This window comes from Gallus gallus, chromosome 1 (genome assembly GCF_016699485.2).
Source record: "Gallus gallus isolate bGalGal1 chromosome 1, bGalGal1.mat.broiler.GRCg7b, whole genome shotgun sequence".
In the NCBI taxonomy this organism is placed as follows: domain Eukaryota; kingdom Metazoa; phylum Chordata; class Aves; order Galliformes; family Phasianidae; genus Gallus; species Gallus gallus.
Window position 1 is genome coordinate 113,738,295 of NC_052532.1, and position 18,118 is coordinate 113,756,412.

The 18,118-nt window shown below is 35.5% G+C and overlaps 1 protein-coding gene across 5 annotated transcripts in view; it reads left to right on the top strand.

Annotated features, from left to right (window-relative positions):
• C1HXORF59 (chromosome 1 open reading frame, human CXORF59) overlaps positions 1 to 17,214 on the top strand; it is a 261,807-nt gene extending 244,593 nt beyond the window's left edge. For all 5 annotated transcript variants that reach the window (XM_416785.8, XM_040655288.2, XM_040655289.2 and 2 more), the window contains 2 exons: positions 6,695 to 6,863; positions 16,916 to 17,214. In XM_416785.8, coding sequence (XP_416785.5) covers positions 6,695 to 6,863; positions 16,916 to 17,125 — 379 coding nt within the window. In that variant the 3' untranslated portion in view covers positions 17,126 to 17,214. The remainder of the gene's footprint in view (positions 1 to 6,694; positions 6,864 to 16,915) is intronic.
• Positions 17,215 to 18,118: the final 904 nt, after the last annotated feature.

Sequence of the window (18,118 nt, forward strand, 5' to 3'; positions counted from 1 at the left end):
CTTCTTCCTTTAAACAAATTCCAATTTTATTGTAGATGGTGAGTATTTCCCCAATATGTTTCAAACAGAATATAAAGCTTGCATGTTGTGAAAATGTTCCATGTTGTAAACAGTGCCAACAACTGCTTTGTGAGATTTATACTGCTTTATCTTTGAGTTGCTAATGATGTTTTTGGTGGAGGTTTCATTATAGAAATAGAACTGTAAGCCAGCCAAAATGTGGCATACCGGATCTGCAGTTTAAAAGCAATTACACAAGAAACCTGTATGTTGCAGAGTAATTTGATGCTTGAATAACTCAAATGACTCAGATTAACAATAAATTGTGAAATATTAAAAATATAGATTAAAAATTTCAGTCAGGATATAGAGTGCCCTTCTATGGACCTTCCCCAGGGAAAAAAAAAAATCATTCCATTGAATATTTTTCATAATGAAAGAGTAAGTAGCCCAGTTCCATAAAGAATTCATTCTAGTATTAGAAATGTGTTTGTCCTGTCCAGCCTTGCCCCAAAACAGTGTACATTCTGTCTTTATTTCTTTTGGTAGGTAGTGCCTCATGACATTTTTTTTTTCAAGAGTAAATTAGGGGAGTGAGAAATAGAGAGATTTCCAAGTAACCTCTTAGAAAGGGAATCTGCAATTGTGTCTTTCTTCCCTCCTGCTACTTGCAGGACAGAGCTGTTATACTCAGAGAACTTGTACATCTTTTTGGGCTGGCATATCGTGTAGTGATGCAACAAAGAATATTTGAGAACCCCTGTAAGGACAGATTAAGATCTTGTGTATAACAAGTTGAATACTCCACAGAGCACCATTGGTGACCACTGCAGAACTATGAAGTCAACCTTTCTTCTTTTGTACAGCTACTGCAATTGAGATTTCTCCTTTAATTTAATTGACATTTCTCCTTTTAATTTCACTCCTCCCCAGTAAAAGCCCTCAATTTGTGTTAAGTATGCCAGAGTAAATTAATGATTTTCCAGTTTACCCATAAGCACATTTGATGTAATTGCTTCAGGAATTACGACAGTTGCAAATGAGAGGTAATTTCTGGGCTGCTCACAACGAAATACAGTGATGAATGCTGCGAGAGTCTATGCAAATACATAATGCACTCTCTCTTTTCATACATGTAAAATAGGGCTTGCCTGCTTCCAGTGAGCACAGTCCAGTATCAGCTTCAGTAAATAATGAAAGACAATGAGAATACAGCCACACAGTTTTGTCGTATGAAAAGCCTTAAAAATATTTTTAAAATCTGTCTGCATATAGAACAGTTGTCATATACGAGTAGTCCAATACTTTACTTTCAGCTTTTTTAATTCAAAAGAGACATGTTGAATAGTTTCTTGTAATGGCATTAAGATTGGTTCAAATCAAAAAGGCAGATTTCACTCCTTAAATAAGAAAACATTGTCCATTTTATAACATTCATAGATTACCATCTTTTGGTATTTGGTGTAAATGTATGTTGAATTCATTACCAACTCAAATCACTGGCAACACTTCCACCAAAGTAATTGGCTTGGATACAAAGCTCTGATGTTTTTTATCATTAACATTTGTTTTGGTAATGAATATATTATTGAATGCCAGTATTTACAGAATAACAATATAAATAAAAAAGAATAGAAAAAGTATTTTTCCAGGATGGAAATTATATGAAGTTGTTTGATATCCCACTCAAATTGTTGGCCCGTTATTTCTTTACTCATCTCTGTAATTGAAACAAATGATAAAAATTCTGATATTGATGCTTTGCTTAAGAAAAGCCCTTTCTTTATTTCGTCTACTGAAAATAAATTGTTAATATATTTTAATGAATTATGTGTTGGGATCAGAACTATTTTATTAATACAGAACACTTTCTACAGAATATTTACTAGTATGTATTCCAGTACGGAAGCATTTTGCTAGATCGATGTGTGTGCACAATGCGTTCACTGGATTTATTTTTTTAAACAATATTAGTTTTCCATGTTTTGTCAAGATATTTGATAATTCTCTGTTTCCTCACACACCAAGCCTTCTTTCATCAATTTATTTATCTTAATTATGTTTTCCATGAAACAAATTTTACTCATCCATTGATCCCAACCTCTTTCCAATCCCGTGTTTATCACAAACAGGATACCTGTTACATTATAGGAAGTTTTCAGATGGACTCAAACTATAGCTTCAGATAAACATTCTTAATGGTACCACATTTGACAAAATAAAAAAATGCGATATCACATTATGGTCTCTACCAAGTGGTTATCTACAAAACTCAATTTCACCAGGTTATAGAACTAGAGCTAGAATAAAGAGAGAACAAAAAGCAGGTGGACTGGAGAGATGAGAAAAGGAATTTAGGCTTTAGATTGACTACAGATGCAGGCTTAGTTATCTTCAATTGCATTTCATGTCTTGAACACTGCTCTGGATATTTTCCTGATTTCATCAGTGCATGTTTCCTAGTGAACAGAATCATGTTCTGTGAAAATATTCCTTCATTACACAAACTTAATACTGATGGAAGAATAGTAAGCTACCCAATTTCCAACTTTTCTGACTGTGAAGGAAAGCACAAAAATTTTCAGTTACAACTTTGAGAATTATTTTTATTTTATTGTAATCAGTGATTTATTCCATTTAGAATTTCCACGAGCCACAATTACGCATGCTGCAGAAAAGTGCATTCATTACATTTTCAGCACACTCCTTTCCCCTCAGTATGTTGGTCTTCATGTTACAGGCTTGGATTCCTGCAACAGTGTCCTTGTTACCAAGTCTGTAAAATTCTACCATTAATTTAAAGATCTTATTAGAATCTTTTATCGTAATATCTCCCACAAAATGGCAGTTGCAAAATACAAGTGTTGACTGAGCTCCATTTTGAAGTCTCAGTGTAGCCTGGTGGAAAATATTAAAAATGATACACATATAGCAGAGTATTATATATATATATATATATATAATAACCTCTCTTAACAGTACAGTATCTTTCTTTTAACACATTTAGCCAGGAGCCATATCTACCCATGTGGACTCTTCTAGCAGGAAAAAGACAGTTCACCTATCTGCATATGTAGTTCCCCTGGGTAGAACAGGAATGAGATGGAAATATTAACATTCTGTGAAGATGAAAATCTGAGCTCCTGCTTTGATCTTACAACATGTGCACAGCAAAAGTGGTGTTATACTTGGTAAAACATTCCCTGACAGTTATTTGTCACACACTATTTATTTAAATTTTTAAAGTCCTTTGATTCTGAAATCGTCTTTCCCAAGCTATATAGTAATAATTGGAGTTAAACCTTTTCTGATGTGCAGAGGTCAGGATGTAGAGTGGTCAATTATAGCAAAGTTGCTATTGGTAACATAGCCAATTTTGTCAGCCTGAAGTAGTGGTTGGCAACCTTGCCCGTGGCAGGGAGTTGGAGCTCGATGATCCTCCAACCTGAGCCATTCTATGATGATCTCCTAATTTTTTTGCACTGCTAGTTTTTTGGGTGTTGTTGTTGAAGAGGAATCATCTAAAGCATACTAACTGTCAATAATAATTTCATAGTTTGACAACTGTGTATAGTTAATGCGAGAACATTTTCACTATGAAATTTCTTGTGGCATCCAACATGTGTTATCTACAAATGACAGTAAGTTTATTTATGATTAAGGATTTTTAGTAGTTCATTGCAACATTTTCAAACCATATCCTTCATTAAGCAGTTATGCACTGTACAGATTAAGATGTTATTTTATTATTTTGTTGAAAAAAAGTTTGATCAACAGTGCAACGGGTTATTTTTAAGTGTAGTTTGCATTATGCAAACAATAAAAATTTCTACAGGAGTAATTTACTGTTTCTTTAGTTTCAGAGAGAAATTAATATTAAAGTTATTTTGAGTCTTAATAAAAGCCTGTATTTTCCATTTTGCTGTATCTGAGTATATTTTGCACATTTTAAAGTGAGATCTTTATAGGTTTATAAACTTCGTGGTTTTATTTAATTGATGACTTAAGGTGCTAACCTTTACTAGCTTGCAAGTTTATAAATTATCTATATTGAGAAAACTGAAGAGCATAAGCTGCTATTTAAGAATAATCTGAGGTAAAGATTAACAAAGTCATCAAAAACAGGTCTATTAAATACTAGTTCAATTTCCATGCTTCCTGTTGTTATGATTTCATTGTCCAATTATTATTTGAATTTAAATTAATATTCACCCTTGTTCATTATTTGAATAAGGGGAGAGTTCATACTGTCTATTGGCAATACCAAGCTGTTAATGACAGTAGCTGCAGAACACAAAGGGGGTAGGACACATTTACTTTCTCTGGTTTGTATGGCCTCTGCCTTTGTATTTACTAATTCATTAGTGCTTGATTTGTATGTGTTTTCAAAACTCTGCACATCATTAAGCTTTATCACATTTGTTAGTATCTCCCACCCTTGAGATAAACAAAAGCCTTCTTGAAAAAAATGTAGAATGCCTCATCACTGCCCTTCATGACTGAGAAATGAGAGGCCAAACATTAACTCCAGAGCAGTTTTACCTGAAGCAATAACCAAAGAGAAAAGGAGGAATTAATTTTTAATCACTTTAAGGCACATAATTATTAATTTTTAATTATACACTAAATATACTGACACTGGAAATAATAATGTCTGAAATTCAGGTGCCTTTCTGGTAACTTTATCTCCAGCTTTCTCTACAGTGTAGAAAATGACAATGACAAGCAATTGACTTATGCTAGCAAGCTAGCCAGGATGCCACGTTGTCTTCCTGATGTGAACATCAGCGAAAACACTGCTTATTTTTCTGAGAAGCCATCTTTACATGTATTTTTAACCTCAGAATTCATCATTTATTAGAATTGCATGCACTGTGAAAGGTTCCTGTTTCTGACTGTGCATGAAGGAATTTTTCATTTTTAATCCTTGGACAGTTAGCCATATCTTAACAGAATTCTTTTTGGCCTGTTGTACTTTGTCTATGTACTTGCTAGATTTCCTATTTTCCTTATTGGACATAGCTCCCACTCTGAGGAACATTTTACATCCAATATGTGGCTTGACACTCATGTTTAAAACTGCTGTGTCTTGGGGAGAGGAGGGAAAGGGAAGGAGGAGGTTTTACATGTGTATGTATATACGTTTGTGTCTTTATGTAGGTGTGTATATGTATACATTACATTACTCACTGTACAGAAAAATACAACTGCATCTTGTATCTTCTGTCAATGCTATGAAGAAATATGCAGGTCTTTTAAAGCTTTTTCTATCAGTTTTTCTCCATTTTTTCTTTCTGAAAATTTAAATCTGACAAATTTGATGCAGTAAGATTTTTTCTCTGACTTTGACAAAGGTCTTGTGTTCAGTTATAGACCGGTTTTGTTGCAGTTTCATATAAATTGTGCTTAGTGGGAGATGTCATCTCTAACTGCTTACTAGAAAACAGGTTGAACATAGGACATAAAATGCTGCCTTAAAATGTTCCTAAACCCAGACAACAGAGCAGTTTTGTTGGAAATGAAGGGCTGTGTTCAGGTTCCTGTTTCCACAGCCAGAGTTTGAATAGTCATCTCAGGAATGTTTAATGAGTGCTTTACTCTGCCACTCAATCATATAGGCATCATTTGTTTTTCATCCTGAGCTGCCCTTTGTGTGTTGTAGGCATGCTCTGAACATTCACACCTGAATACACCTTATGAGAAATACAGATGCGAAGACTCAAGGCTTAGATGGCATACAAACAGATGAAAACTTATTGCTCATAGCTTGATGCCATCAACTGAACTGCATGACTTTAGGTGCCACAAAAATAGATAGACAGCATAAGCTCGACATCAGAAGACTTGCAATGTACTTTCAGACACGCAGTAGCTTCGATCAGCTTGACGTCACCAAAAGGGAAAGTCAGGCACGGAAGCCCAGTAGCACTGTTAAATGTCAGTCAATGTTCTGAGAGGGCAGAAGCTTTTTGATTTCTATTCTCTGCAGCTGCATTGTTTGCTTCTGCAAACTTAGTGTGACCTTTTTTTCAGGAGAGCATTTTTGAATTTAAGAAAACCTTTTGTGAGAACACATGCAAAAGGAAAGCTATTTTTATACAACATGACCCAACGTGCCATGTAGTGAATACCACTTGCCCTAGAAATGTGGGACATTTCAATAGAAATTTGAGTTGTCATAAAATATTAATTTTCACTTGGTTGTGAATGTTTTATTTGAAAAAGAGTGTATTTCTGGTGCAACAATCCATGAATAAACAGATTTGAGCAGGTTTTTGTTGTTGTTGTTGTTTGAGATGTTGTTAGAATCATGGTACTTGCTCTGCTGCACTGTGGCAGGTTGTCGTGAATTACTTTTTGACCGTGCCATTGTATTTCTAATTTCTTTTGTCCTCTTTCTGTCTTGAATAGAACTGCCTTCAGCAGCACATTTAAGAACTAAAAGGAGAATGTATTTTTTTCATAGTGAAAATGCCTATGTTCCAAGGAACAGTAATAGGATTGACAGTGGTATTGGCCAAAGATTGTTTTGCGGTCTTCAGCCACTGTCTTTACCAGGAATAAGACATCTCCTTTTAGTGCAATGGTACTGCCATGAAACTAGCAATTGGATGAGATCTGCAGTACTTTGACTGTAGAGAAATTGTATTAAGATGCTGTAGAAGGCACACTGACCTCCTTTGTTTTTCTGTAGGTACCCTGAGCCATTCACAGCATACTTCCGGGCAGGCAGTGATCCTGACTTTCTTGTACTGCCTCAAGCTGGAGAACTTCTTCCAGTGGGCACTGTTGGAACTCATATAACAGTGGGATTCAAGCCAAGAATATATGGCAAGAAGCATAAAGCAACACTTGTAATTCAGGTAAATTTTCCTAAATACAATACACAAATACACTGTCTGGAAAGGAAGGAAAAAAATCCTATACCAAGAAGCAGTACTAAAACATTAAATGCACACTGTAACTAGAATCATAGAATCCTTAGAGTTTGAAGGGACCTTTAAAGATCACTTAGTCCAGCTCCCCTGCAATGAACAGGGACGCGTACAGCTACATCAGGTTGCTCAGAGCTCCGTCCAGCCTCACCCTGAAAGTGTCCAGAAATGGGGCATCCACTGCATCTCTAGGCAACCTGTGCCAGTGTCTCATCACCCTCACTGTAAAAGAGTTTTTCCTTATTATCTTGCTGCTTTTCACTGTGGATAAGAATGAAAATAGTCAAAAGTAACTCCTGATAAGCTGGAAAAGTTAACTATATTTTGATTTTAATCTTTTTGTTATCATTTTTCCTCCAGAGACAGATATTTATCGTGATACTTGTGCCTTAACTACACGTGCAACATGATAAAATGTCTTTTAACAGAGAAATAACAAAGTAATCATATTAAGAATTAGTGAAGATAAATGAGTAATCAAATATTTGTGACCTAAGTCATTATGTTACTAGTATTATGGCACATACAATCAAAGGCAATAACAGATAGATACTAAACTCTAGACAGCAGAATTTCAGAGCAAGAAGCCATGAATCACATTTTGAAAACAAGCTTCAAAATAAACAAAACAATTTTTTGGTCAAGTAGCTTCTGAAAGTCTGAAGGTCAGGGAACATCATACAACAATTATTCTCTCAGTAGCAGATATGTCATTACTGCAGGAATGAGTTTTTAAGTTTGTTCAATGTGTATTGTAGCAGCAAATACATATAACTCTACAAATGATGGGCTTCACTTTAAATGTACTTGCTAAGTGCTGGTGATGTTTTCGGGCTACTGTATTGGAATTGAAACTGCAATATTGATTTAAAAAATAAGATTGTAAAAACAAAGTTGATGAAAAGATGCATGGCAAATGTCTACACTGTTTTATCTATCTGAGTGACAACTTGTACAACAGGAATAAGAAATTCAAATACTAGGAAAACAAATTCCTCATACTTGTTTTCTTTTACCTGATAAGACATTTGATTAATTCATTCTTTTGTCATAAAAAGCAGTGATATTTACTTCTCTTGCATTCAAAACTGAAAATAACTCACCAAATGCATCCTGTGTTCTTTTTTACTTAGATAATACCAAATGACACATCTGTAGAGCTTGGAAATTTCTAATGTAAATCTGGAATACAACACATTTAAATGTACTATCCATGTTTGTCTTTGGCTTAGCTTCTGTCAGTAACAGAACTTAAACATAACCAATTTATCTGGAATGGGAAAAGCATCAAGGTCACAGATTATCGTTAGTTTTGTAAGAACTCACTAGCTTCCTTTTAGGAACTTATAAGTACAGATGGGCTTTGTGTAATTAGATTTTTAATATATGTCTACTCATACCTCAGTTATGATCTGGGTGGATGGCTCTTTATGTTTCCACCTGTTGAACAGTGCACAGGTGTAGGAATTCGCCTATATATATTACTGCCATGGGTCACATCTTGTCCAGTCTACTCTGGTATGTTCAAATGTATATTAATGATTCTTAATGCCTGTAATAGTAAGTATTTTCAGTTCAGTGTCACACATCACAGTATGTCAGAGTATTTCTAAAGGTTTTACTCTAATTAAATGGTTTCATGTTTTGACAAGGTTTATATTGTCTTTGCTTGTTTTGATAATGCTTCTGTATACACTAAGCTTCCCCCTTTCCTCTCCACAAAACCTTTCGCTCATGTAGTTCTAATAAAAGCCAAAACATCTGTGGCTGTACTTCTGTTGCTCTACTCTTTTAGCATCCGCCTGAAAGAAGATTTGATGACATGTTGAGAATACCAGATATTCATTTCCACATTTTCTTTTAGTTGAAATAATTTTCATTACTGACCCCGAGGGAGACAGATTTAGTAAGATGGCATAAAGATTACTAAATCACTCTTATTTGGGGAATAATAATGAAGGCGGTGAACTACAGTAAATGTCGGAGCTAACACTTAAGGATTTCTCTTGCAGGTATTCTTTCCAGCCACTCTACTGGCTGAGCCTTTGGGCCATTTTTCAAAGCTGTGAAGAAGTTTCATTGCTTTTACAGTATTGCTTCTCTTCTGAGAATTTCTGGGGATGAAGTCACAGTCCTAATACTAACATATTTTTATTATTAAATTCTATGAATAGTGAGTAGCAGAACTGCTATTTTTGTGTGCTTCAATGAACAGTGATAATTAGGCTGTAAAGCAGCACAGATGACAGTGTAAGTTCTTTATCTGTTTTATATTGGTCATTACAATTGCGCTGTAAAGAAAAACAGGAGGTTGGCTTAATGGAGAAAGATCCTGCAGTCATCTTTTCTTCATTTGCTGGAAACATTAAATCCAAACATTGTACATGCAAATGTTTTGTTTTAGTTGCCCTGCTGAGAACCCAGTCCTGAGGTGATGATTAACATTAAGAGATTACAATGTGTCTTCACCAGAATTCTGTGTGTACATTTTATTAACTGAATGTACATCTATAATTGAAATAATGTAGCCTCACAAATGAGGCACTTCATGGGGTATTTTGGGGACTCCTTAAGACCTCAGTGTTTGTGAACACTTACAGTAGGTTTTATTAATGGCAGAAAACATTAATTACTTTGCTGAAGCAATTCAGTGTTCTTTAACTATCATTAAATCTGAAGTATCATTAAATATAGATATAAATCTATATCAAAACAATTAAAGTGAGATAATTAATCAAATAGTTGTTAACAACCTAAATTTTGTAAAAGTGCAACGAAGTACGATTTTTAAAATTTCTGTAGATCAAAGAATGAAATTAGAGAAATATAATAAAAAGCCAGTAAAGAAAATAATCATGCTCATTATGATAGCTGTGAAAGAGCATATCGTGATCTTACTGAGCTACAAGTAAGAAACAATGACAGAATGCATTAAATGTATCACTGCGTAATCAAACTTCAGCATTTATAACAGCTTTCATAAACACTGCAGTTCTAATGGAAGAAAAATACATTTCCACTAATTATAATTTAGTGAAAAGATAGGCTTCTTAGATAAGCTGTAAGTTGCTGTGAAGAAAATAACTTCCCCAGTCAGACTAAGGCCTCCAGGCTGGGTTCTGACGTGCTGGTAAAGCTGACACAAAAAGCAGCACAGCCAAGGGGCAGCAAGAGGCAGTGAGGGCAGGGAACACTGTGCAGGCCTCCTGTAGCAGGAACCTCTGCCAGCGAACAGCAGGGGGGAGGCTGGCAAGTCCTTGGAAGAGACTGTACTTGGGTTGGCTTACAGTTAATTTGCTTGCAGTGTGCTGAATCCAGCTAGAGACCCGAGCAATTGCATTGTAATTCATGGATGAGATTTCAGAGGTGTTCTGAAGCAGAAGGCAAACAAAATAAGTCTTAGAAGATAAAATAGATGTCAGAGTAAACCAGATTGTAGGTAACATTATCAAACCCTCCAGAAGTCAGGCTTGTGCACCTTTATTACTGAATAATCACTGGCTTAGCCTATCGAAGATAGCGTATCAAAACCATTTGTCATGCTGCTCTTGAAATAAACGATGCAGTGTGCGAGCCTTAGTTCCCGTCTGTGGCTTCTCTAAGCTCCTGTATGCCAGCTTGCAAAGAGGAACAGAAAATGATGCTGTTACATATGCAGTAGCCTGGTGAAAATACAAGGCATGTTGTTTCTGGTACCTTTGTTGATTACCCCAGTTCCACATTATTCTGAATTGTCTCTCTTAAACTGAGTGAGCAAGGAAAAAATGTAACAAAGTTAGTAACATAATTGAAGTAGTTTTGCATTAAAGAAGGCATCACCTGCATTCCTGGGTTGATATTGAACTGGGTGTTACAGTTACAAACAGATATCCAGAAAGTTCATTACAGGCAGTTAGTGTAGCACATCTCATGACTAGTGTCACTGGATTTTGAGTGCAGAAGTTATACACAAAAGATTTGATTAGCAGGCATGAAAAATGGTTATCTTGCTTATTGAGACTGTAATTATCATAATGTCAAAATGAGAGACCAGTGTAGAAACCATTGATGTATGAGGGTGCAGTAATGAAGGAATACTTTGTATTGATTATATTATATCTAAACAAAACTGTGAAACACCTAATATTTGAACTGCAGATGTTAATTAAGCCACCTTTCACTCTATCTGGAAATACATCTCTTTGTTAAGAAAATTACTTTTTAGCCATCATCTTAAATAGAAATGGGAGACCAAGATAATCTATTAAGTATAAACTTCTATGTGTGGTATCTGTTAAAGGGGAACAACTGTGCATAAGCACCCTGAGTTTGATCACTCTCTTTCTCTTTGATACCTTGAAATAAATTGTGGTGACCATTTCTCAGTATGGCTCAGTACTCCAGTTTTAATATATCCCACACTCTGTGGGAGGAATGACCCACCAAAACAAACAAACAAACAAACAAACAAACAAAAAAGTGAGTATATAAATAAATGAGTACATAAGTAAATCTTTTATTTGTTTCTTTGTCTTTGCAGGAGCCATGTCATGTACTATAGCACTATACATACATATATATATATATATATATATATATATAGTGTATTATAGCACTAATAACTTTTTTGATTCAACCAGAAGAAATTCTCTGTCCTCTCACTTTTCTGTGTTATTTTGCTACTTAAGTACCTGGTCAAGTTGGACACATAAGGAGATACTTCAGCTTTTCAAGAGCAGATGTAAATTTTTTACTTCTATTGCCCTAGTCCTTCAAGTCTCTGTAGAGAAAGTTATGTTAATGGTTAGTGGAGAGCCAGATACTATTTCTTCGAATTCTTCAGAATCATAATTTTATTTTTTAAGTTCTTTCCCCTTTCCAGTACTCAGAGTCTATGGTGCATTATGGACTTGAATAGTTCACACTATTTAATTGTGAATAGTGACTTACTGCAGATAGAATTCTCACACCTAACTAGGTGGACTGCATGGACCTAACAGGTGCAGCCTCTGATATGTAAGAAAGTCATAGCTGATCTCAACAAAAAGCTACAGATATGGAAACATTATGACATTGTTGCCCCCCCAAAACATTTGCACCTTAAAATGATCATAAAGGAAAGAAAATTAAGAAAGTTACCTCTCAGCAGTTCCCACAGCATTTTGATTTATTTAATTCTGTATATATTGATTGTAATTGATAATTTTTTGCTTTTTACCACTGTAATATAAATTAAGGTTCAGCAGGGCAGGATGCGTAGTCTGTAATGTAGTGTGCCTTAGCTTACTGGAGTTCTTGCAAATTTTGATTGGATTTTCCTGAGCTAACACTATTAACTCTGAGTTAAAACTATCCCAGGTAACTGGAATATATTCTACCTTAAAGTTCCTTATACTCACTACCAACATTTAACTCACTCCTAGCATAGATTTATCTGGAAATTAATTTGTGTGTAACAAAGTGTTACTGTCAGCCTACGGTGAATACACGTAGTCTGTGTTCTGCAAATTAATCCTATGATTCATGAGCCAACTGTAAGAACGGGCTAAATACCTAAAAAATACAGCTTTGTATAAATTGTTTGGTGACTGCTAACAGCATTTGCTGAATAAATTATTTGGTATCATAGAATTATATAATAGCTTGGACTGGAAGGGACCTCAAAACCCACCTAGCCACAACCCCTGCCATGGGCAGGGCTGCTCCCCCACCAGTTCAGGCTGCCCAGGGCCCCATCCAACCTGGCTTGCTCTTGTTGTAGTTTTCATATTGGTTAGAATAGTCATTGTAATTAAATTATACAACATTATCCTGAAAGAAAATACTCGTGATTTACATATAATTTGAAAACTTAGTATTTTGTTCTTGGAAATTAAATATTCTAGTTAAACAGATACTTGTGGATATCTAAGATTTTCTGAAAATTACTGAATTCTATGTGGTCTAGTAGCACTAGCCTATGTTGGCAATTACATTAACCATCTTCCATTTGTTTCCCCATTAGCAGAATAGACTAAACTACAAGAATAGGCTTTCCTTCCAGTAAATTAGTATATAAATGCTTATTTTTTTCCACAAAGACTGTTTCTAACTGTCTTGGATGATGGCAAATTACTTACAGTAGATGGAATACGATGTTATAGATGTTGTCCTTTTTAGTTTTGTTTTGTTTTTGCTCTTCCATCTTGATGGTTCCCATCTGAAAGGATTATGTGATAATGCCTACAACGTTTTCCCCATTGAGCCCATGAATTTCCATCAGGGAAGGTTCAGTCTCTTCTGCCACAGAACCACACCCAACATGGACTACACGAAGCACTTGAATAATCAGCTTTTTCACAGAGTAAGGGTTTTCTCAATTACTGATGATAAATGAAATTGAAGAGTGATATAGCCCACCACTTTCACTTAAATCCTACTTCAAACAATTAAAAACATTTTAGAAAGTAAAGTTACAGTATGTGTGGACTTCAAGTAAGTCCAAACTCAGTTTAACTCATTGGCTGTAAAAACTGACCTTGAATTGATCACCAAATCATGTACAATGTGTATATGACCCTGAGGATAGGTTTTCTTTAAACTAAATTGTTAATCTGACATACTAAGTAAGGATAAACCATTTCATCTTGTACTGGAGTAAGACAATTAGCTAACTCTGGAGAGACATTTACTTTTCTTAAGTGGCAGTATTACCTTTGGACTGATGTTGGTTCATATCACAACTGCTTTTGCTGGCATTTATCTTTCAAGGCAGTGGAATTAGTAGATCATTGTGCAGTATTAAATAAGGTTTAGAATAAAGATGAGCTAATGTGACTATTTTACACAGGAATGATATTCAATTTAAATTATATTTTTACTTCAGCAGAAAAGTAATGAAAGTTTAAAAAATTGTGCATGCATGGTGAAGTATCTATTAAGATATTGCACTTAGTAACCTGCAGTAAAATAAGGTAGTTCATTCAGAAGACAGTATGTAAAGTACTACCAATTTTAAAGTAGAGATTTTTTTTAAAAGTTTCTTTGGAAAATAAACAGAAAAAAATTCCCATTCTTTCAGGATAAGTACACAATAGTATACATTCCATTAACAAAATACTGGTTAAAAGTAGCCCTCTAATAAAAGGCACCAGAATTGTAGATTCTTATGGTGATGACATTAAACAGCTGTGACTGAATGCAGCCTATGTAATACTGTATGAATATGTATGAACTATGAAATACTGTAAATACTGTATAAGCGTATAGACTAGAACAAAGCCTGGGTCAAGAGTTTTACAGATTAATGACATGAAACTTCTTCCCATTGAATAGCTGCAACATGAGCATGAAACCACTTGACACAATATTCATTAAATGTACTTTAGCAATAAAAGGATAATCATTAGAATAGCTGTAGAACTGTAGGAAGGAGCATCTGAAAGATAAGAAAGATAAACATGACCAAATCAAATGTTTTCAGTGGCTAATAAGAAACAGATAGTTAACAAAACAACAGCAACAAATCAGAGAGATGTTTTGACATCCTTTTAATTCTCTTCTACATGTTGTTATAAGCGTGGGATGACTGTAAGGAAAGTTTGAGATGGAAAAAGTTCACTACTCTTGCCAATGGCCTATTTTTTTTTTTTTTTTTTTCAGTTTTACCTAGACCATAATTAATTGACAGAATACGGAAGTAGTTAGACAAGTTAACAAGCTATACACTGGAGATGGTTGATGGCATTTATGCTAAGTGAAACTTTTTTTTGTGAGTAGTTATTACTGGTTTGTATGGACACTGTTGCTGCTCTCTATAGACAAAATCTGCTTGGAGGGAAGCAGAGCTGTGTTAGAAGTGGAGCTGTTAGCCAAGAGCTTGAGAGGAAAACTCTTCAGCTTTAAGGTTGACTCTTGAACAAATTTGCAAATTGATTGAGGGTATATGTAGCCTTTCTGACTCTTTTTCATTGGGTGAAAGAGTCACTGATCTTAGGCGTCATGGTTATATCTAACAATGATTGTTCTAAAGATTGTTTAAGTGGGAGAAATATGACATAAATTGCAACGGTTGTATTAAAACTTTGTGTCTTGGAGCAGGGGACAAAGTTGATCCTACAAACCATGACTGTAGCTCAATGCAGTGTGATGCAAAAGCATAGCACCAAAAAGCCTGCTCTAGAACAAAAAGCAGCATGGCTGCACAGTGCAGTGCTGCGCCAAATATGGAAAGGCAATATTTTAGGTATTTGGAAATATCACTTGTTTAATGTGGCTTTGCTGCCTTGAGGCTTCAAAGTCATGGAATCTGTTTGTTCTTTTGTACTGTGAACATATGCTATATGTACTGTATACCTCACTTGGATAAAGATCTTATTAGATCTGCATCATCCCATATTTTGTCATTCCATTTGCACTTGCATTGTCCCCTGCAAGTACTTAGAAGCAAAAATGGCCCAAACAGTACACTTGGAATCTCAAGTTGCAAAGTGCAAATAGATAGCAATGCATGCCTTCAGTGACCATGCAACACTTTATGCACCTCTTTGCATAATACAAAGCTAAACATAAGGACACATCATTTGAAGTCTGTGGGATTTAGTGATTCTGTTATTTTGTTTTGATTTGATTTTTTTTTTTTAAGAAAAAGGAGAATGCAAAACAAAAGACATGCAAAAGAGTATACCTTTTCCCAGATGTAATGACAGAAAGGATAATGCTAGACTTGGAATAAAGATCCACCTTCTAGAATTGAAGTGATAGATCTTGAAAGAAAAATGACTGAAAGATCTGCAGTAATTACATATTGCTTTTTAGCAAACAAAATTCTGCTTCAGAAAACAAATGAAATGTAGGAGATAGACAGCAGTATAGAGTTCAGATGCATAAAGGGGATATTCATTAAGTACACATAGATGGGATGTGTATTAAGAATAAGAATCACATACTCAGTAGGAATCTAGTGCTCAAACATTATGAGATATGACATAGAAACATATGCTTCATTCCCACAGACCAGTTATAATCAGAAAGCAAATGCAGAGTGTCATTTTCAATTCACATAAATATTCTTCAGAACAGAGATTTCAACAGGAAGCTGCAACTCTCTTATGTGTACTTAAAGCCCTTTTCTCTATCTTTTTTTCCCCGTTATTTTAGTGCAGAGATTCCACCATTTGATAGTACCATTATGACCAACACCAGAGCTGCAACTAAACTGAACACTGTAAACCTGAGGCATTTATATTGTATGGTGGCAAAACTGTGGGGTTTACTATATAGGAAAGGATTTTAGATCATCTAGGATAATAAATTATCTGCTTTTGTTGTACCTGGTTCTGCATTCTATTCTACCCCTCACTGCAAGAAAGATTTTGAGGCCCTGGAGTGTGTTCAGAGAAGGGCAACAAAGCTGGTGAGGGATCTGGAGCACAGGCCTTATGAGGAGCAGCTGAAGGAGCTGGGATTGTTCAGTCTGGAGAAGAGGAGGCTCAGGGAAGACCTTATTGCTCTCTATAACTACCTGAAGGGAGGTTATAGTGAGCTGGGGGTCGGCCTCTTCTCCCATGTAACTAGTGATAGAACTAGAGGGAATGGCTTCAAGCTGTGCCAGGGGAAGTTCAGGCTGGACGTTAGGAAATAGTACTTCTCTGAAAGGGTGGTCAGGCACTGGAATGGGCTTCCCAGGGAGGTGGTGGAGTCACCAACCCTGGAGGTGTTCAAGGAAGGTTTGGACGTTGTATTGAGGGGGCATGGTTTAGTGAGAACCATTGGTGATGGGTGGATGTTTGGATTGGGTGATCCTGTGGGTCTTTTCCGACCTTGGTGATTCTATAATTCTATGATTCCTAAGGTTAAATATGACTTTCAGGATGTCCAGGATAGCAATTCTGTGTTATTTCAGTTCCTTACATGAAATAGTATAACTATCTTCTGAAATCATTGTAGCATGGTAAATCATTGTCAAAGCATTTCAAGGTATTTGATCACTGGTTTTATTTTGGTACATTCTCTACTTTCAGACACAGTCAATGCAGTGGACATATGAAATCAATGGACTGCTTCCACGGACCGCACCACCTACAAGCCCAGCAAAAGTAGTTTCTACCAACAGTTACATAAGATCAGCCACAGTTCAACAGCGCAACTTTTTACGTGAGAATCTGAAGCTTACAACCACGGGGGTATCCTCACCTATCAAGGGGGCACCTTTAATCCTGAGAAAAAAATAGAGAAAGTTGAGCTGTGATTTTTCTTTTGCTTCTTTGTTCACTTTGCAGGCTAGATGTCTTTGTCAAATAAACATCCACCAGTGACTTTATATGGGTGTTCAGGCTTTCCTTGCTCTTAATGTACAGTTAGATCTATGCTGTCGTGCCTTATAAGATCACTGGATGGATAACTCCTACCTTCTTTTTTCACTGGGATTGTTTTTGCTGACTTCACTACCAGAATGTAAATTTTATTTGTGCCTTTACTTGATGGTGGAATGCACTTTAACAAAAAAAAAAAAAAAAAAAAAAAGGCTTGGCACAGAATGAGTGCTTTCTTGGCACAAATACAGAATGAGCATCACTGCTCAGAAATGGGGAGCTTGAAAATAACCTATGTAAGTCAGTGTGAATTAGTACCAATAAAACCATTTTACCGCCATGTGCTTGAGGATTTTGTTTTTGTCACACATTTTAGAGAAGCTATTAGATAAAATGTTGGGAACATATAAAACAGTGATGGCACTGTTTAATCTCCCATTTTAAATGCAGTGTGCCCTGTTTTGATCAGAAACCAGGTAATCTCAAGTAAGAATAAAATTTCCCTTCCAAATACAGTACGCAACACATGATAGACACTGTCACTAATGATATGTTTCTAAAAGAGAATAAGAAAGTCTTACAACATTTCTATTATATGCTATTGGGAACACAAATACAGCTAGATTTCTTAGGAATGCTCTATCTGCATATGTAATTGAAGGAAGTGTTTGTATAACTGTAAGAAGTCAGCATTTACAGTTCAGGAATATGCAATGGTTTCACAATGGATTATGGTATTCAGGAAGAATTTCAGTAACAATTTTTCTTTGTCAAAGCTTTGTTTTCCTGTTTTTGCTTTCAAATGGTTTTCCTTTCTCAGTTGAAATGATACCTGTTTGCAACATGCTCAAATGAGATGGATTATCAGGTGGCATATAACTCAATCACTCAACAATTAAGTGTTGCTCACTT